Consider the following 12,522-nt stretch of genomic DNA (forward strand, 5'->3'; position numbering starts at 1 on the left):
TCACTGGTATAAGTGGTATAAAATGCATCTATATCCGCGATCGAGATGAAGAATAGATGAACGCAAGTAACATTTGAAAAGGTCCTATGTAACATTCACATCAACTCGAGTAAAACAAAGTTGAAGACCGAAATTGTTCCGAGAATTGTTTCAAAAGAAATCGATCTTTATCACTTATTTTACCACCAGTCAATAATAACTTTGAAAAATCAACCGTAACTGTTGTTATGTGCTTTTAGTTTGAAATTGAAGCCTCCGAGCGAAAAATGGTCCATTGGACGTTTTGACTGACCGCTTTGTACAGGGTTTTCCAACTTTAAATTCCGAAAGTAAATTGAAATAAAACACACTTAGAATTCCAATTTCGATGAAACTTTTATTTCAAATTAAAGTTTGGTTTATACCATTATGTGTGAAATATAACATCATTCAAATTTCCACCTAGGGCTTCTTCGCACACCTTGATCCGGAACAGGTAATTTTCGATGACTTTTCGGCACATATGGGGCGGTATCACCAAAACGCGAAATTATGCGTCCCTCAAATTTCGTTCGCAATATGGCCATGTTCGGTCGTGTTGTGTGGCACGTGGCGCCTTCCTGCTGAAACCACATGTCATCCGTATCCATATCTTCAATTTGTGGCAAAAAAAAATCGGTTAACATGCGGCCATAGCGCTTACCATTCACAGTTACCATCTCGCCGTCCTCATTTTCAAAGAAATACAGCCCGATGACTCCACCAGACCATAATGCGCACCAAACAGTGACTGTTTGGCGGATGCAATGGCCGTCAACAATAACGTGTGGATTTTCTGAGCCCCATATACGGAAATTTTGGGTGTTCACATAGCCACCGAGCTCGAAATGTGCCTCATCCCTGAAGAAAATTTGATGCAAAAATTCAGCATTTTGCTGCTGTTGTTCGTTTACCCAATCGACGTATGCCCGACGCATTCCATGGTCACCACGCTCAAATTTGTACCAGTTGGACTTTATATGGATGTAGATGCAAGTCCAAATGCAAAATTCGCCACAATGATGTGTTTGACAAGCCCAATTGCTAAGCACGCCGTGGAATCGAAACATTAGGGTCATCCTCCACACTGGCAGCAACAGCAGCAATATTTTCGGCCGAACGCACATTGCGATGATGCACAGGTTTCAATACATTAGCGATTGTGTGCTCTGTAGGCCGTCCATGACGACCAAAATCCGTCCGTAATGCTCGAAAAACATTTGCCGGTTTTTCATCATTTTTATAGTATAATTTAACAAAATTAACACGTTGTGCAATGCTAAAAAGATCCATTTTGTAAAATAGCAGATATTCAACTAACGATATGACGCTTTGGTTGACAGCTATGTCAAACGGTTGTCAGCGCAGGGCTGTATAATTTCGAAAGCCCGAAATGGAAAACCCTGTTTATTGGACAAATTCCGATGCACGATAAGAATTTGAAAATAACTACTAAACAAAGATCCAAATACTTGCACTTCGTGATAAAGGCAGATCATTATTGTTATTACTCGTTGATTTGCATCAAAACGGGAATCAACACAAAAATTCAAAATGACCGAAGTGCGACTTCGAGTTGTTTTGATTGCTTTGTTACTTTGGACGTATCTAGCGTCAGAGGAAAGTGGCGTCCGAAGTAGCTTAAAATCCGAATCTGTACATTGGACATTTTTTGTATCGGTGATAGAAAGGTGAAAAGGGTAGATCCTTGAATGATTGTTTCCTCAATGCATTCAATGGTTGATGATTAATAGTGTGCATCCGTTAACTCGATTTGTTTACATTTGTTACTTAGGACCTTTTCAAAAGTTACGCAAGAATAGAATATTTTCCATCTCGGTCGACGTCTGGGATTTGCCTGGGTTCCGAATAAAGTGCGCTACACATACAGCGTCACCGTCATCGTTCCTTCAACTATTCTCTTGGACTTACTTTGCCGCCGTCAAAGTTGCCGGTGATTGTGTATGTTAAAACCGCTGGGCACAAGGTCCGATGCCCATGCAGCCAAAGCTGTCAACGAAGTGACAACTGTCAAAGGCGCAAACGAAAATCACGCATTATCATTTTATAGCGAATTCGTTTTTAAAACTGAGTCAGTGCCACACTGACTCTGTAAAAAAAAAAACGTTTTCAGTTTCACGAATGCGGTGGTTTGTTGGTGTGCGTTGTATAGTCTGATTTGTTTATATTTGCGACGACAAATGTACAGTGTCGACGTCTGGTGGAGATATTAGTGCTTGGGAGGTAAAGTATTCTCTATAAGATCAGAAGGGCCAAGTGCAGTGTAAAAATATAAAAGTTTGAATGAAAATTTTTACTTCATATTGTTTGATTACCTAACACATGTAGTCCTGACACTCACTTAACCATTTGTCGATGCATTTCCTGTTTGTTCCACAAATAATTACTATTATAATATAAAATCATCATTAGACACAGTTTTCTTTCAATGTTTCTGCGATATCGGAAAAAACCCTCTTATTTCATCACATAAAATAAATATTCGATACGTTAAAGTAAATTTTCATTCCTAATTTTGATTTTGAGAGCATGTTTATTTCTCCTGAATATCCATAATAATTTTCGCCTCCCAATGAAAGCACACGGAGCTTAATGCCGTCTACTCGAATATACTCTTCAAAATCAGAATCCGAATTGGATTACGATTCAAATAATACAAAAGCAAGAGCAGCATGTTTTCCATTTTCATAGTCTTTATTCTTAGATTTTCCAAAACAATACTCGGAACTTGACAGTTCAGTATAGTTGTATTGGTGAACCCGAGTGCCAACCCGTGAAACATCTCAGTGCGAAACTAACAGCTTTCGGGGCGAACTAGTGCGACACTGAGTGCGAAACTGAGAGAATAAAAAAACGTTTTGACAGCAGTTAGTGCGGCACTGGGGTTGAAACTGAACAAAAACGAATTCGCTATTAGTAACACATTGTCATTCTTTATTAGGACTTTGCATAGACGCCACAGCTGAAAATCGAAACAAGTTCTATCGTATTAGAAAAACTATAATTTTTTTGAGCTGTACAACCACGAACTGCTACGAGAATTAAGTTTTTTACGAATATCCGAACAGTGCATGTGAATGCTACCATACAATTTCCATGGGAGAATATTTGAAATTTCATTCCTTTACGTTGACTTCACGCTGACAGGGCGTTGTATGTGTAATGCACTTAAAGGATGTTTTAGAGCCCCCGCAGACTGCAGACTGACTTGTCGACCGATAGTTCGGTCGGCTTTTTAATCAGAACGGAGAGGTATGCATGTGCGCACATTACACTGATTCAGTTGGGTCGGTTTTTGCAGCAGTAGGCCGACCCGACCAAACTGTCGGTTGAAAAAAAGTCTGTAGTGTGCGGGGGCTCTTAGAGTCCCCGTGAACGTGAACATGAACATGTGGACATGTGGTGGAATAGTACGATCATTTCACAGTGAACTATATTGCGAACAAACAACTGAAAAAATCGTGGTGAATAGAATATTTTTGTTCACGTTAACGTTCATAATAAAAGTTCGCCAATAAACGTGAAGTAAATAAACATCGAATGAACATGATCAACCCGAAGCAACGAAGTTTTTCAACCCGTGCAGAGATCCGATTGAATGAAATTGCATCCATATCGAAATTTGCATTGAAAACTCGAGAATTGCTAAACATATCCTTTTACAGTTCACGGTGAAATAATTTTCAGAATGCCTTGGGACATTCGAACGTGAACATGACCGGGGAAATATTTTGACGTCTATATTCACTACAGTTTCCACGTTCACGTTCACTGAAGTCGGTGAACTATGGTGAGTTTACCAACATCTCGATTCCACGGTGGAAATTCAGAATCGTAGCGAAATATTGAATAAATCCACTTTTATCAAAAAGCATTGTGTTTAAATATATTTTTCAATTAGAAAATGTTTCTTCCTATTATTTCGAGATGTTTTCCTCGCGTTTTATATATGGACTGATGAATTATTAACAAAAGTCACAGAAGGGTTGTGTCCAAGACACGACCGCATATTTGATGTAGGATTCCGTTAGGCTATCTGTTGATTTTGGATATCTTTGATGAATTACATCGTTAAACTCTCTGATAATGATTTGGTTGCCCTGAAAAGGGCCGTTTTGTTTGGTTGTTGGGTATTGTTTGTTCACTCCACTAGTGTTTACCGAGTGATGATGACAGAAAGATGGTAAACATTTGTTGGATGACGAGTATCAGATAAAAAAATACCGAAGTGGAACGAGATATGATGAAAACCGCCCTCTGTGATCCTAGACGAGATGCCTCCTGTGATATGTATGGATGAAATAAAGAAAGAAAAACTCACCAATATAATATAAGATAATTACCAATACCGAACAAAATTATTAGTTTTTCTCATCAGTAAAAACGTTACTTTAATATAGAGAAAACATATTTGAAATGGAAAAGATAATTTTATTTTATAATTTTTACTTTCTGAGTGTTTATTCAACCCAATGTGAATTTTAATTGAACTGACTACACCTAATACTATATGTAGTTCATATGGGAAATCATTTTTTCTAATATTTGTTCGCTTGTCCAATTTTTCTCGTTGTATCAATTTTCCTTGGGTGAAATGAACACAAAAAAACAGACAGCTTAAACCAAATGACCTGTTCTCGGGCGGGAACATACCTTGGTTTGTATTTATGAAAATTGAAATAAATCGTTTCATATATCAAGTAATTTTTAACACAACTGCAATTTTACATTTACACTTGTGCTAAATTTTTCACAATACACGATCGATCATTGATATGAAATTTCACGAAACAACCAACACTAAAGCTCCAAATTTAAATTTTATTCGCTAGAATTAACCGTATCACTCACCTTACTTGCAATATAAAATGCTGGGGGTCTTCGTAGCCACTTGGTTACGCGTTCGCTTACTAAGCGATCGATCGTGAGATCAAACTCAGGGCCCTCAATTGACCATCTTTGTGTTATAGAATAACTACGTCCACGCAACCATCATCAGCGATGGAGATCGATCCACGGTGGAACAAAGATCGATTCATCCATACAACTGCTCTGCTCAGCAAGAAACATCGGGCTGCTGTTCTTTAAATAACCCAACAATGATCAATATCAGCTGTCTCCGCTGTCAGGTCTGCTGAACAATGGAAGAACAGATAGAATACCCCTACGCCTAAATGGCTACTAAAGTGTCATTCACCATAATGTAATGGAACAGAAAAACATAACGCCTAAATGGCTACTACTACTATTGTGTAATTTACAATTTTTAGAAACATAAACATATGTACATGTACACGATAAAAACCCGGCTCTGTTACAGATAAAATACTAATGAGCCTAATAAATAAATAAATGGGATAAAAAAAAGAGATAAAAATGCCCCCGACTTGCATATATTAGGCTGTCAAAAAAGTCCTGCGGTATTTTTTTTGAATTTTCATTTGTTCATAAAATTAGTTACAATCATCTGTTTGAAGTCAAATATGCGCCGTTTTGTTCGATGACATGTTCCCAACGAGATGCCAACTTCATAATACCCCTGTTATAGAAGCTCGCTTCGTTATGGGCAAAAACTCGGATAGCCAATTTTCACAGGCCTCTTTTGCGGCTAACTTCTGACTACCTAGGTCGCCATGGACAAAAACAGGTGGTAGTCACTTGGTGCAAGGTCCGGACTATACGGCGGATGCAAAAGAACCTCCCATCCGAGCTCCCGGAGCTTCTGGCGCGTCACCAAAGAAGTGTGTGGCCTGGCGTTGTCCTGATGGAAGCCAATGCGGCCTCTGTTTATCAAATATGGCCTCTTCTTCATGAGTGCTACCTTCAAGCGGTCCAGTTATTGGCAGTACAGGTCCGAATTGAGCGTTTGGCCATAGGGAAACAGCTCATAATAGATTATTCCTTGACAATCCCACCAAACACACAGCAGAACCTTCCTGGCCGTTAATGAGGGCTTGGCCACCGTCTGAGCCGCTTCAGCGGGCTTCGACCACGACCGTTTGCGCATCACGTTGTCGTAAGTGACCCACTTTTCATCGCCAGTGTCACCATCCGCTTCAGAAACGGGTCGATTTTGTTGCGATTCAGCAGCGATTCACATGCGTCGATACGGTCAAAGATGTTTTTTTGCGTCAACGTGTGTGGCACCCATACATCGGACTTCTTTGTGAATCCAAGCCTCTTCAAATGGTTAATAACGGTTTGATGACTTATCCCCAGCTCTTGGCCGATGCTACGGCTGCTACTATGCCGGTCTTTCTCGGCTAATTCTGCGATTTTGTCGCAATTTTCGACGACAGGCCTTCCGGAGCGTGGCGCATCTTCGACGACCTCTACAGAACGAAAACGTTGAAACCATCGTTGTGCGGTGGAAATGGAAACTGTATCGGGTCCATAAACTGCACAAATTTTATTGGCAGCTTCAGATGCATTTTTTCCTTTGTCATAGTAGTACTGTAAAATATGTCGGATTTTCTCTTTATTTTGCTCCATATTTGCGACACTATAACTCACGAACGACTTAACCAAATAAAAAAACTCTGTCAAGGACTATATTATAGCGCGCAAAAATACCTTTCCAACAATCTATAGTATGACTCGATACAACGAATACAACTAGAACTACGCGCTTACAACGACACCTCGCGGAAATACCGCAGGACTTTTTTGACAGCCTAATATTTACAATGCCGATTTCCCCCAGGCAGCTTGGTTTTGATGTCTCTGCTAGGAACCCGCCGCACGTGTCGTCAATTTCTACCAATTAGAAGTGGGTATTTCCGTTAGGATAGGCGTTGAGATTATTCAATTGTTCGATAGTTAGTTTCACGACATATATTATTTTCTTCAATATAAAAAATTGTTATGGAATGCCGAAATCGATTGACGCAAAAATTTCATCAATCCATCATGCAATGACTGGGCAATAAGCGTTTGAAATTGGACAATTTTTACGATGTGCTCGATTTTCGATTTTCAATTTGTACCTCAATATGTTCCCGAAAGACGTAATCCTACGTAGAAAAGTGTTTGTTCATGTTCACGTTCACGGGAACTCTAAACATACCTTTAATCAGGAGTGGAAAAAGGGATTACACTTCTTATAATAATCCACTACACAGAGAAAGTATTGTTATGAAAGGCAAAAATAATCGAATTAAATAAAATGTATGAACTACATTTTTTCATCAAATAATGCTAGCGTTTGAAATCATAAAAGCACAACTGACATTTTGGTAGATTCTAACATTTCAGTATTACAGCGCGAACTCGATTGTATACAATCTTTGATTTCTTTCCACTGTATATAATCGAATCCTTTATATAATTGAGTAAAAAAAATATTTTTTTTATTCGTTTTTTATGCATATATTTTTCGTTTATTGAAAATAAAAGAAGAATTTAATTTTTGATTCATTCTCTTGTCTCTTGTCAGAAAACATCTTTCTCACATGAATACATTTTTTTTTCTAGAATCTCTCAGAAGGTGAAAGTTGATATTTGATGGAAAAAACCCTTTTACGCATATGTTCGAATTTAAACAATGACAGAGTTACAGAACTTTTTTTTTGTTTCGGACTCTGTTGCCTCAAACAATTCTGCCAATTCTGTTGCCTTCATTTAAAAGATGAGAAAATTTAGTATAGGCTATAGTAGTGGAATATCTAAATTAGTGGATTTAAATAACTATTTTGGATATAAAAATTCCAAAGTTAGTCATTTTAAATGTGATTATAATTTTATCCCAAAAATTTATTTTTAACTCGATTGTTTCTATCAATCAAATTAAAGTTCTAAAATCACTCTACAATTTGTTCTTTGACACCCAATTTATATCTCTCCTTATTTCGCTGTAATATCGATATACACAATTCCTGGTGAAAATTCAAGCAAAATCTTCAAAAATATTACGATTTTTACCTCACTGTACATATAATAGCCATTTAAATTCCATCTTAACGTTCAAAGGTTACATTTTTTTTCTTGAAAAAAGTCATATGTGAAATGGAATTATGGGCCCTATTCCAGAAAACGGGACGAGCAATTCGTCTCGTCTCGTCTCGGCTTCAGTCACTGTCGAGACGAGCAAAATATCCCATTCCAGTACACGAGTTTCATTGAAATGTTTTATTTGGTAGACTGGAGAGACTTCAGTCAGTTTTTCTCGGTATAATCAGTGATGTCAGATGAGAAGACATGTTTTTGTTTTGAGAAAAACAACAGACAATTCTAAAATTGATCAATCGATACTCTTTTCTCAGTGCCAAAATATTAAAAAACATAACAAAAAGGAATAAGTTTCATATATCTTTTGGTTTCATTGATATTTTTCCTGACTTCTAAACTTAATTGTAATTTTATTTTGCTTCTCGTTTATTAAGTTTTTATAATTCTGAACACAAAAATATATTATTTGAACTTTTTTTCTATCACCAAAACAACTTAAAAATACGAATTACCCAAATTACAACATTTATTCCAATTCTAACTCGGTCACAAAAACTACGAAATAAAGCCCTAGTCACGAAAACGTTTGCTTCTTTTATAGGAGAAACGTGGGGAAAAAAGTTTGCAAGATTTTTTTTGTCAAGCAAAATGCACTTGAAAAATAGATTCGATTGGGTCCGCATGTTTAAACCTATTCGGGTTGAATTAAACGTAATCATCATCAGTTGGAAGGTTCATTTTCATTAGTAAAGCTTATTGAAAAAAACAACTTATTTTCAACATTTTTCTGTTCAGTGGCTCACTTTAGATACAGAAAGAAATCAATCGCAATATCAAGGTTTACTAATTTTTTTATTTATCTTAATATTGATTAAGATGAATGCACATTTTTTAATTATTCTTCAAGGTTATCAATATTACTACGATTATTATCAATGTATTCGTTCATAAACCATTCTTTCGATTAAATAAGTAACACAATAATGATGCAGGTCGGTGTTTAGTTTTAAATCACCAACATCAACAAAAAAAAATCGAAAAAAATATTAGAAAGTTGGAAATGAATCATATCGTGTGAATTACTATCAAATCAGAACTGATCGGTTTCAATAACAATTTTAAAAAATACCAGCTGCATACGTGTCATCACTGTGACGACCAAATTTATAAATTATCGATGAGAAAAATATGAACATGTTATGCACCAACAGTGCATAGCCGGGTCCTTTTTCCGTCTTGTTACCATCAGTAACGAACTCCGCTATCATGATCCAAATGGCCGCGATAATCGATGCAAAGCCAAGTACGAATCCGATGAACAGAAAAACCTTGATACCACTCTCGCCCATAACTCCGCCAGTGTATGCAGCGCCACCGTGTAGCTGTTCCGAGATGAGTAGTAAAAATCTTGCTAGTTCAGGGCAGACAGTTGTGTGCAACTTTCAGATGACTCACCATTTCGTTCGAAATTGAATTAACCATGAAAAAGCTTATAGTGGCCAAGATGCCGCATATGTAGTACGAGAAATCCCATGATTTCGGACTTACAGCAGCCGTATCGATTGCGATCCACCAGCCCGTGAAAAACTGCAATAGAATTCGTACATTTAATATGCAAGTAAAGTAGAACCACGATTATCCGCTGAATAATCTGGCTAGGCCACCGCGCATAACAAAAATCGTGGATAACACGATAAACGAATAAAAATGATGTGGAAATAGGAAATAAAGATATTTCAGCATGAAAACTATGTTTTATCAATACAGAAAGTATTGAAATATCCATCTGTAAGGTCGTGTATGTCAGTGGTCAGATAACGTGAAAATCATGATCAAAACAAAAAAGCAAGTGCCTACCTTTCACTGACAAATTTCGGGAAGCTCTATAGAATTACTATGAAATTACATTCGCGGATAATCGGGGTTCTACTGTATGTACATAATCGTTTCCTCTAATGCAATTAGTGAAACATGAACGAAATGTCTTTGCTTACCAAAAAGGATGCGACAAGCGTCGCGATAATGTTCCGCCTGGGGACGTTTTCGACCCAGTATGACTGTCTGATTCTATCCATAATCGACATTTTGGTGGATTTTGTAGAGATTTCTTTCACTAATAGATCACTTGCTGTTTTCAGAGTGCACTTTTCAGCACATATTAGTCAGATCCACAATGAAATATAGAGCTACTTATTGGTATTGCAAAATTTAGTATGTCTTTTCTCTTTTTGCTTGTTTTTTATTCAAGTAAATCACGAAATATTGCAAAATTTAGGATGCGAATCTTCCACTGTTTTGTTTCCGATTTTCTATTCTTCGTCATTGAGCTATGTTGACAAATATGTCAATGTTGTCAAATGAGTGAAATTAAATTGCTTCATGTAGTCGTGTTTCTGAAGGGGTGATTGGGATAGATAGCGAATTCGTTATTACTCAGTTAGTTCCGAACTGACTCTAATAAAAAACGTTTTCAGGTTCACGAATGAGGCGGTGACGCACACCAAGTTATATAGTCTGATTTGTTTATATTTGCGATGACAAATGTACCGTGTCGACGTCTGGAGGCGATATTAATGCTTGGGAGGTAAATTATTCTCTATCAGATCAGAAGGACCAAATGCAGTGTAATGCAGTTTGAATGAAAATTTCTATTTCCTGTTGTTTGATAATCTAACACATGAGCTTTTTCCTGTTAAAACTTATCTTGAACCATTTTTATTCAGGTAGCAATGTACAGTTTTTGATCTGATTTTGATCACTCGGTGAAATGGATGAACTCGCGTGTAAGGCACTCACGTGTAAGCCGGTCCACGGTGAGGGGAGTGGGGGTACAGATAATGTCCACGTGGACACGTTAAATAGATTTTTTCAAATACATTCAAATAAATGATATATTTTCTGCATTTTCCGCCTATTTTGGGTACTCCTTATTTATCCATAAAATGGTTATGTCGAATATTTTTCCATATCATCGAACTTCTTCACTGAAATATGTATTCTGCATGGAAGTCACATAAACATTGAGCGATCAAGCTTCCATTGGTAGAGGAGGATCTTTGTTTTCAACTTCTTAGCTACGTCATATTTGAGTATAAACTGAACTCTGTGTTCTAAATCCAGGTCTACGTGAGAGTAAATTTGACATAGCGAATTGCTGATACATTTGTATCTGCAGAGTATATGTGGGATATTAATAATATGATGAAATGACTGGAATATTATAGCATTTTCTAAATAATTTGAGGACTTATGATGAAATGACTGGAATATTATAGGATTTTCCAAATAATTTGAGGACTTAGCGAAACGAGTGCGATCCAAATTTTGTAATACCAGCTCAAAAACAGAGTTCATAAGCAGAACTCTGTACTAAAAGAAGCAGATTCAGTTCACCTTTTCTGAAGGGTTGTACCCTCGTTCCCAAATATTTCTCGAATTTTTAGCATCCATTTTGCGGCGTTATTTGACGTTAATGACACATTGATACAGCTGCGTTAAGCCGGGTTCAGACGGTGCGAGCAAGCATACGAGTCGGTCTAGTCAGTTACTGCAGTGCAGCTACTCACACCGTGTGAACACATCATGCCAGTTATTGTCATGTGTGATCCGGCGTGCGAGCTACTTCAAAGTTTTTTGAATTTACTCGCACTCGCATGCTTCAAAACGTCAAAAACAGAATTTAGCGTTCGAATCAGGGATGCCAAATGTAAAGAAATGTCTCTATTTTTAAGATATTTGAAAATATGCGAAGATATTTATAGACTTGAAAATTATTGGAAAAACAAATAAAACCCTCATAGTTTCTTAACGAAATCATTGTTATTCTGTTTTGCACGCTGGCGGGGCACGCTTTCTTTTTGAGATAGTTTTCTGTAGAATGTCTAATATAGAATCATTATCAGGCACAATTTTCATTCAAAATTCACTCACAACTTGCGAAAAAAAGTAAGGTTCTAAGAAACAGAATACATATTCGATTTAAAAAAGTACATTTTCATTCATTATTTTAATTTTTGACGCGTGTGAATAAAATTTTAAAAAGTCTTCTAGACTATCATTTAAAGCATCACATACTTCCGGAATTATCTTAGCTATGGATGCTTTCGAGATTCTAAAAAATATCGACAACAATCTGAACAATATTCCAGAAGAAAGGCATATCAATGTCATTTATATTATCACTCTTGCAGGTACAGCATCCTTCATGAGTGTATCTTGGCGTTGTATTTGTGGAGCAATTAAATTCAACAGTTTTTCCACTTGTTCAGGTGTTATTCTCAACACTGCTCTGTAATCTCTATAAAATTGTGTAATGATACATTCAACTGAAAACCTAAGATGAAAACTACCAATAAAGAAGTCGATTTCGGACCAATCATTTGACAAATTCGGACCTGATTGCTGTTTCTGACTATTTGATGGACATTTGAAAAATCGCCTGGCATCCCAGGTAAACCCGTGCCGTAGTATCTAGTTTCTCGCCAGCAGCTCACACTATGTGAACGGACAAGGCGAGTCAACCAATTGTCAAGCGAG

At 37.1% G+C, this 12,522-nt stretch overlaps 1 protein-coding gene across 1 annotated transcript; it reads right to left on the bottom strand.

Annotated features, from left to right (window-relative positions):
- Nucleotides 1-8,333: 8,333 nt before the first annotated feature.
- Nucleotides 8,334-10,328, bottom strand: LOC129767550 (transmembrane protein 50B). The gene is made up of 3 exons (XM_055768560.1): nt 9,981-10,328; nt 9,442-9,573; nt 8,334-9,368 (listed from the first exon to the last, which is right to left on the bottom strand). Exons 1-3 carry the CDS (start codon nt 10,068-10,070, stop codon nt 9,105-9,107), a joined length of 486 nt encoding a protein of 161 aa, XP_055624535.1. The 5' UTR covers nt 10,071-10,328; the 3' UTR covers nt 8,334-9,104.
- Between the last annotated feature and the right edge of the window lie 2,194 nt (nt 10,329-12,522).

The sequence above is a fragment of the Toxorhynchites rutilus genome, chromosome 2, assembly GCF_029784135.1.
Source record: "Toxorhynchites rutilus septentrionalis strain SRP chromosome 2, ASM2978413v1, whole genome shotgun sequence".
NCBI classification, from domain to species: domain Eukaryota; kingdom Metazoa; phylum Arthropoda; class Insecta; order Diptera; family Culicidae; genus Toxorhynchites; species Toxorhynchites rutilus.

Coding starts and splice junctions, on each gene's coding strand:
- LOC129767550 (XM_055768560.1), bottom strand. CDS start 10,070: ATGTCGATTATGGATAGAATCAGACAGTCATACTGGGTCGAAAACGTC. Junction 9,574..9,980: donor CGCTTGTCGCATCCTTTTTG/GTAAGCAAAGAC, acceptor ATTCTATTGCAG/TTTTTCACGGGCTGGTGGAT. Junction 9,369..9,441: donor ATTCAATTTCGAACGAAATG/GTGAGTCATCTG, acceptor ATCTCGGAACAG/CTACACGGTGGCGCTGCATA.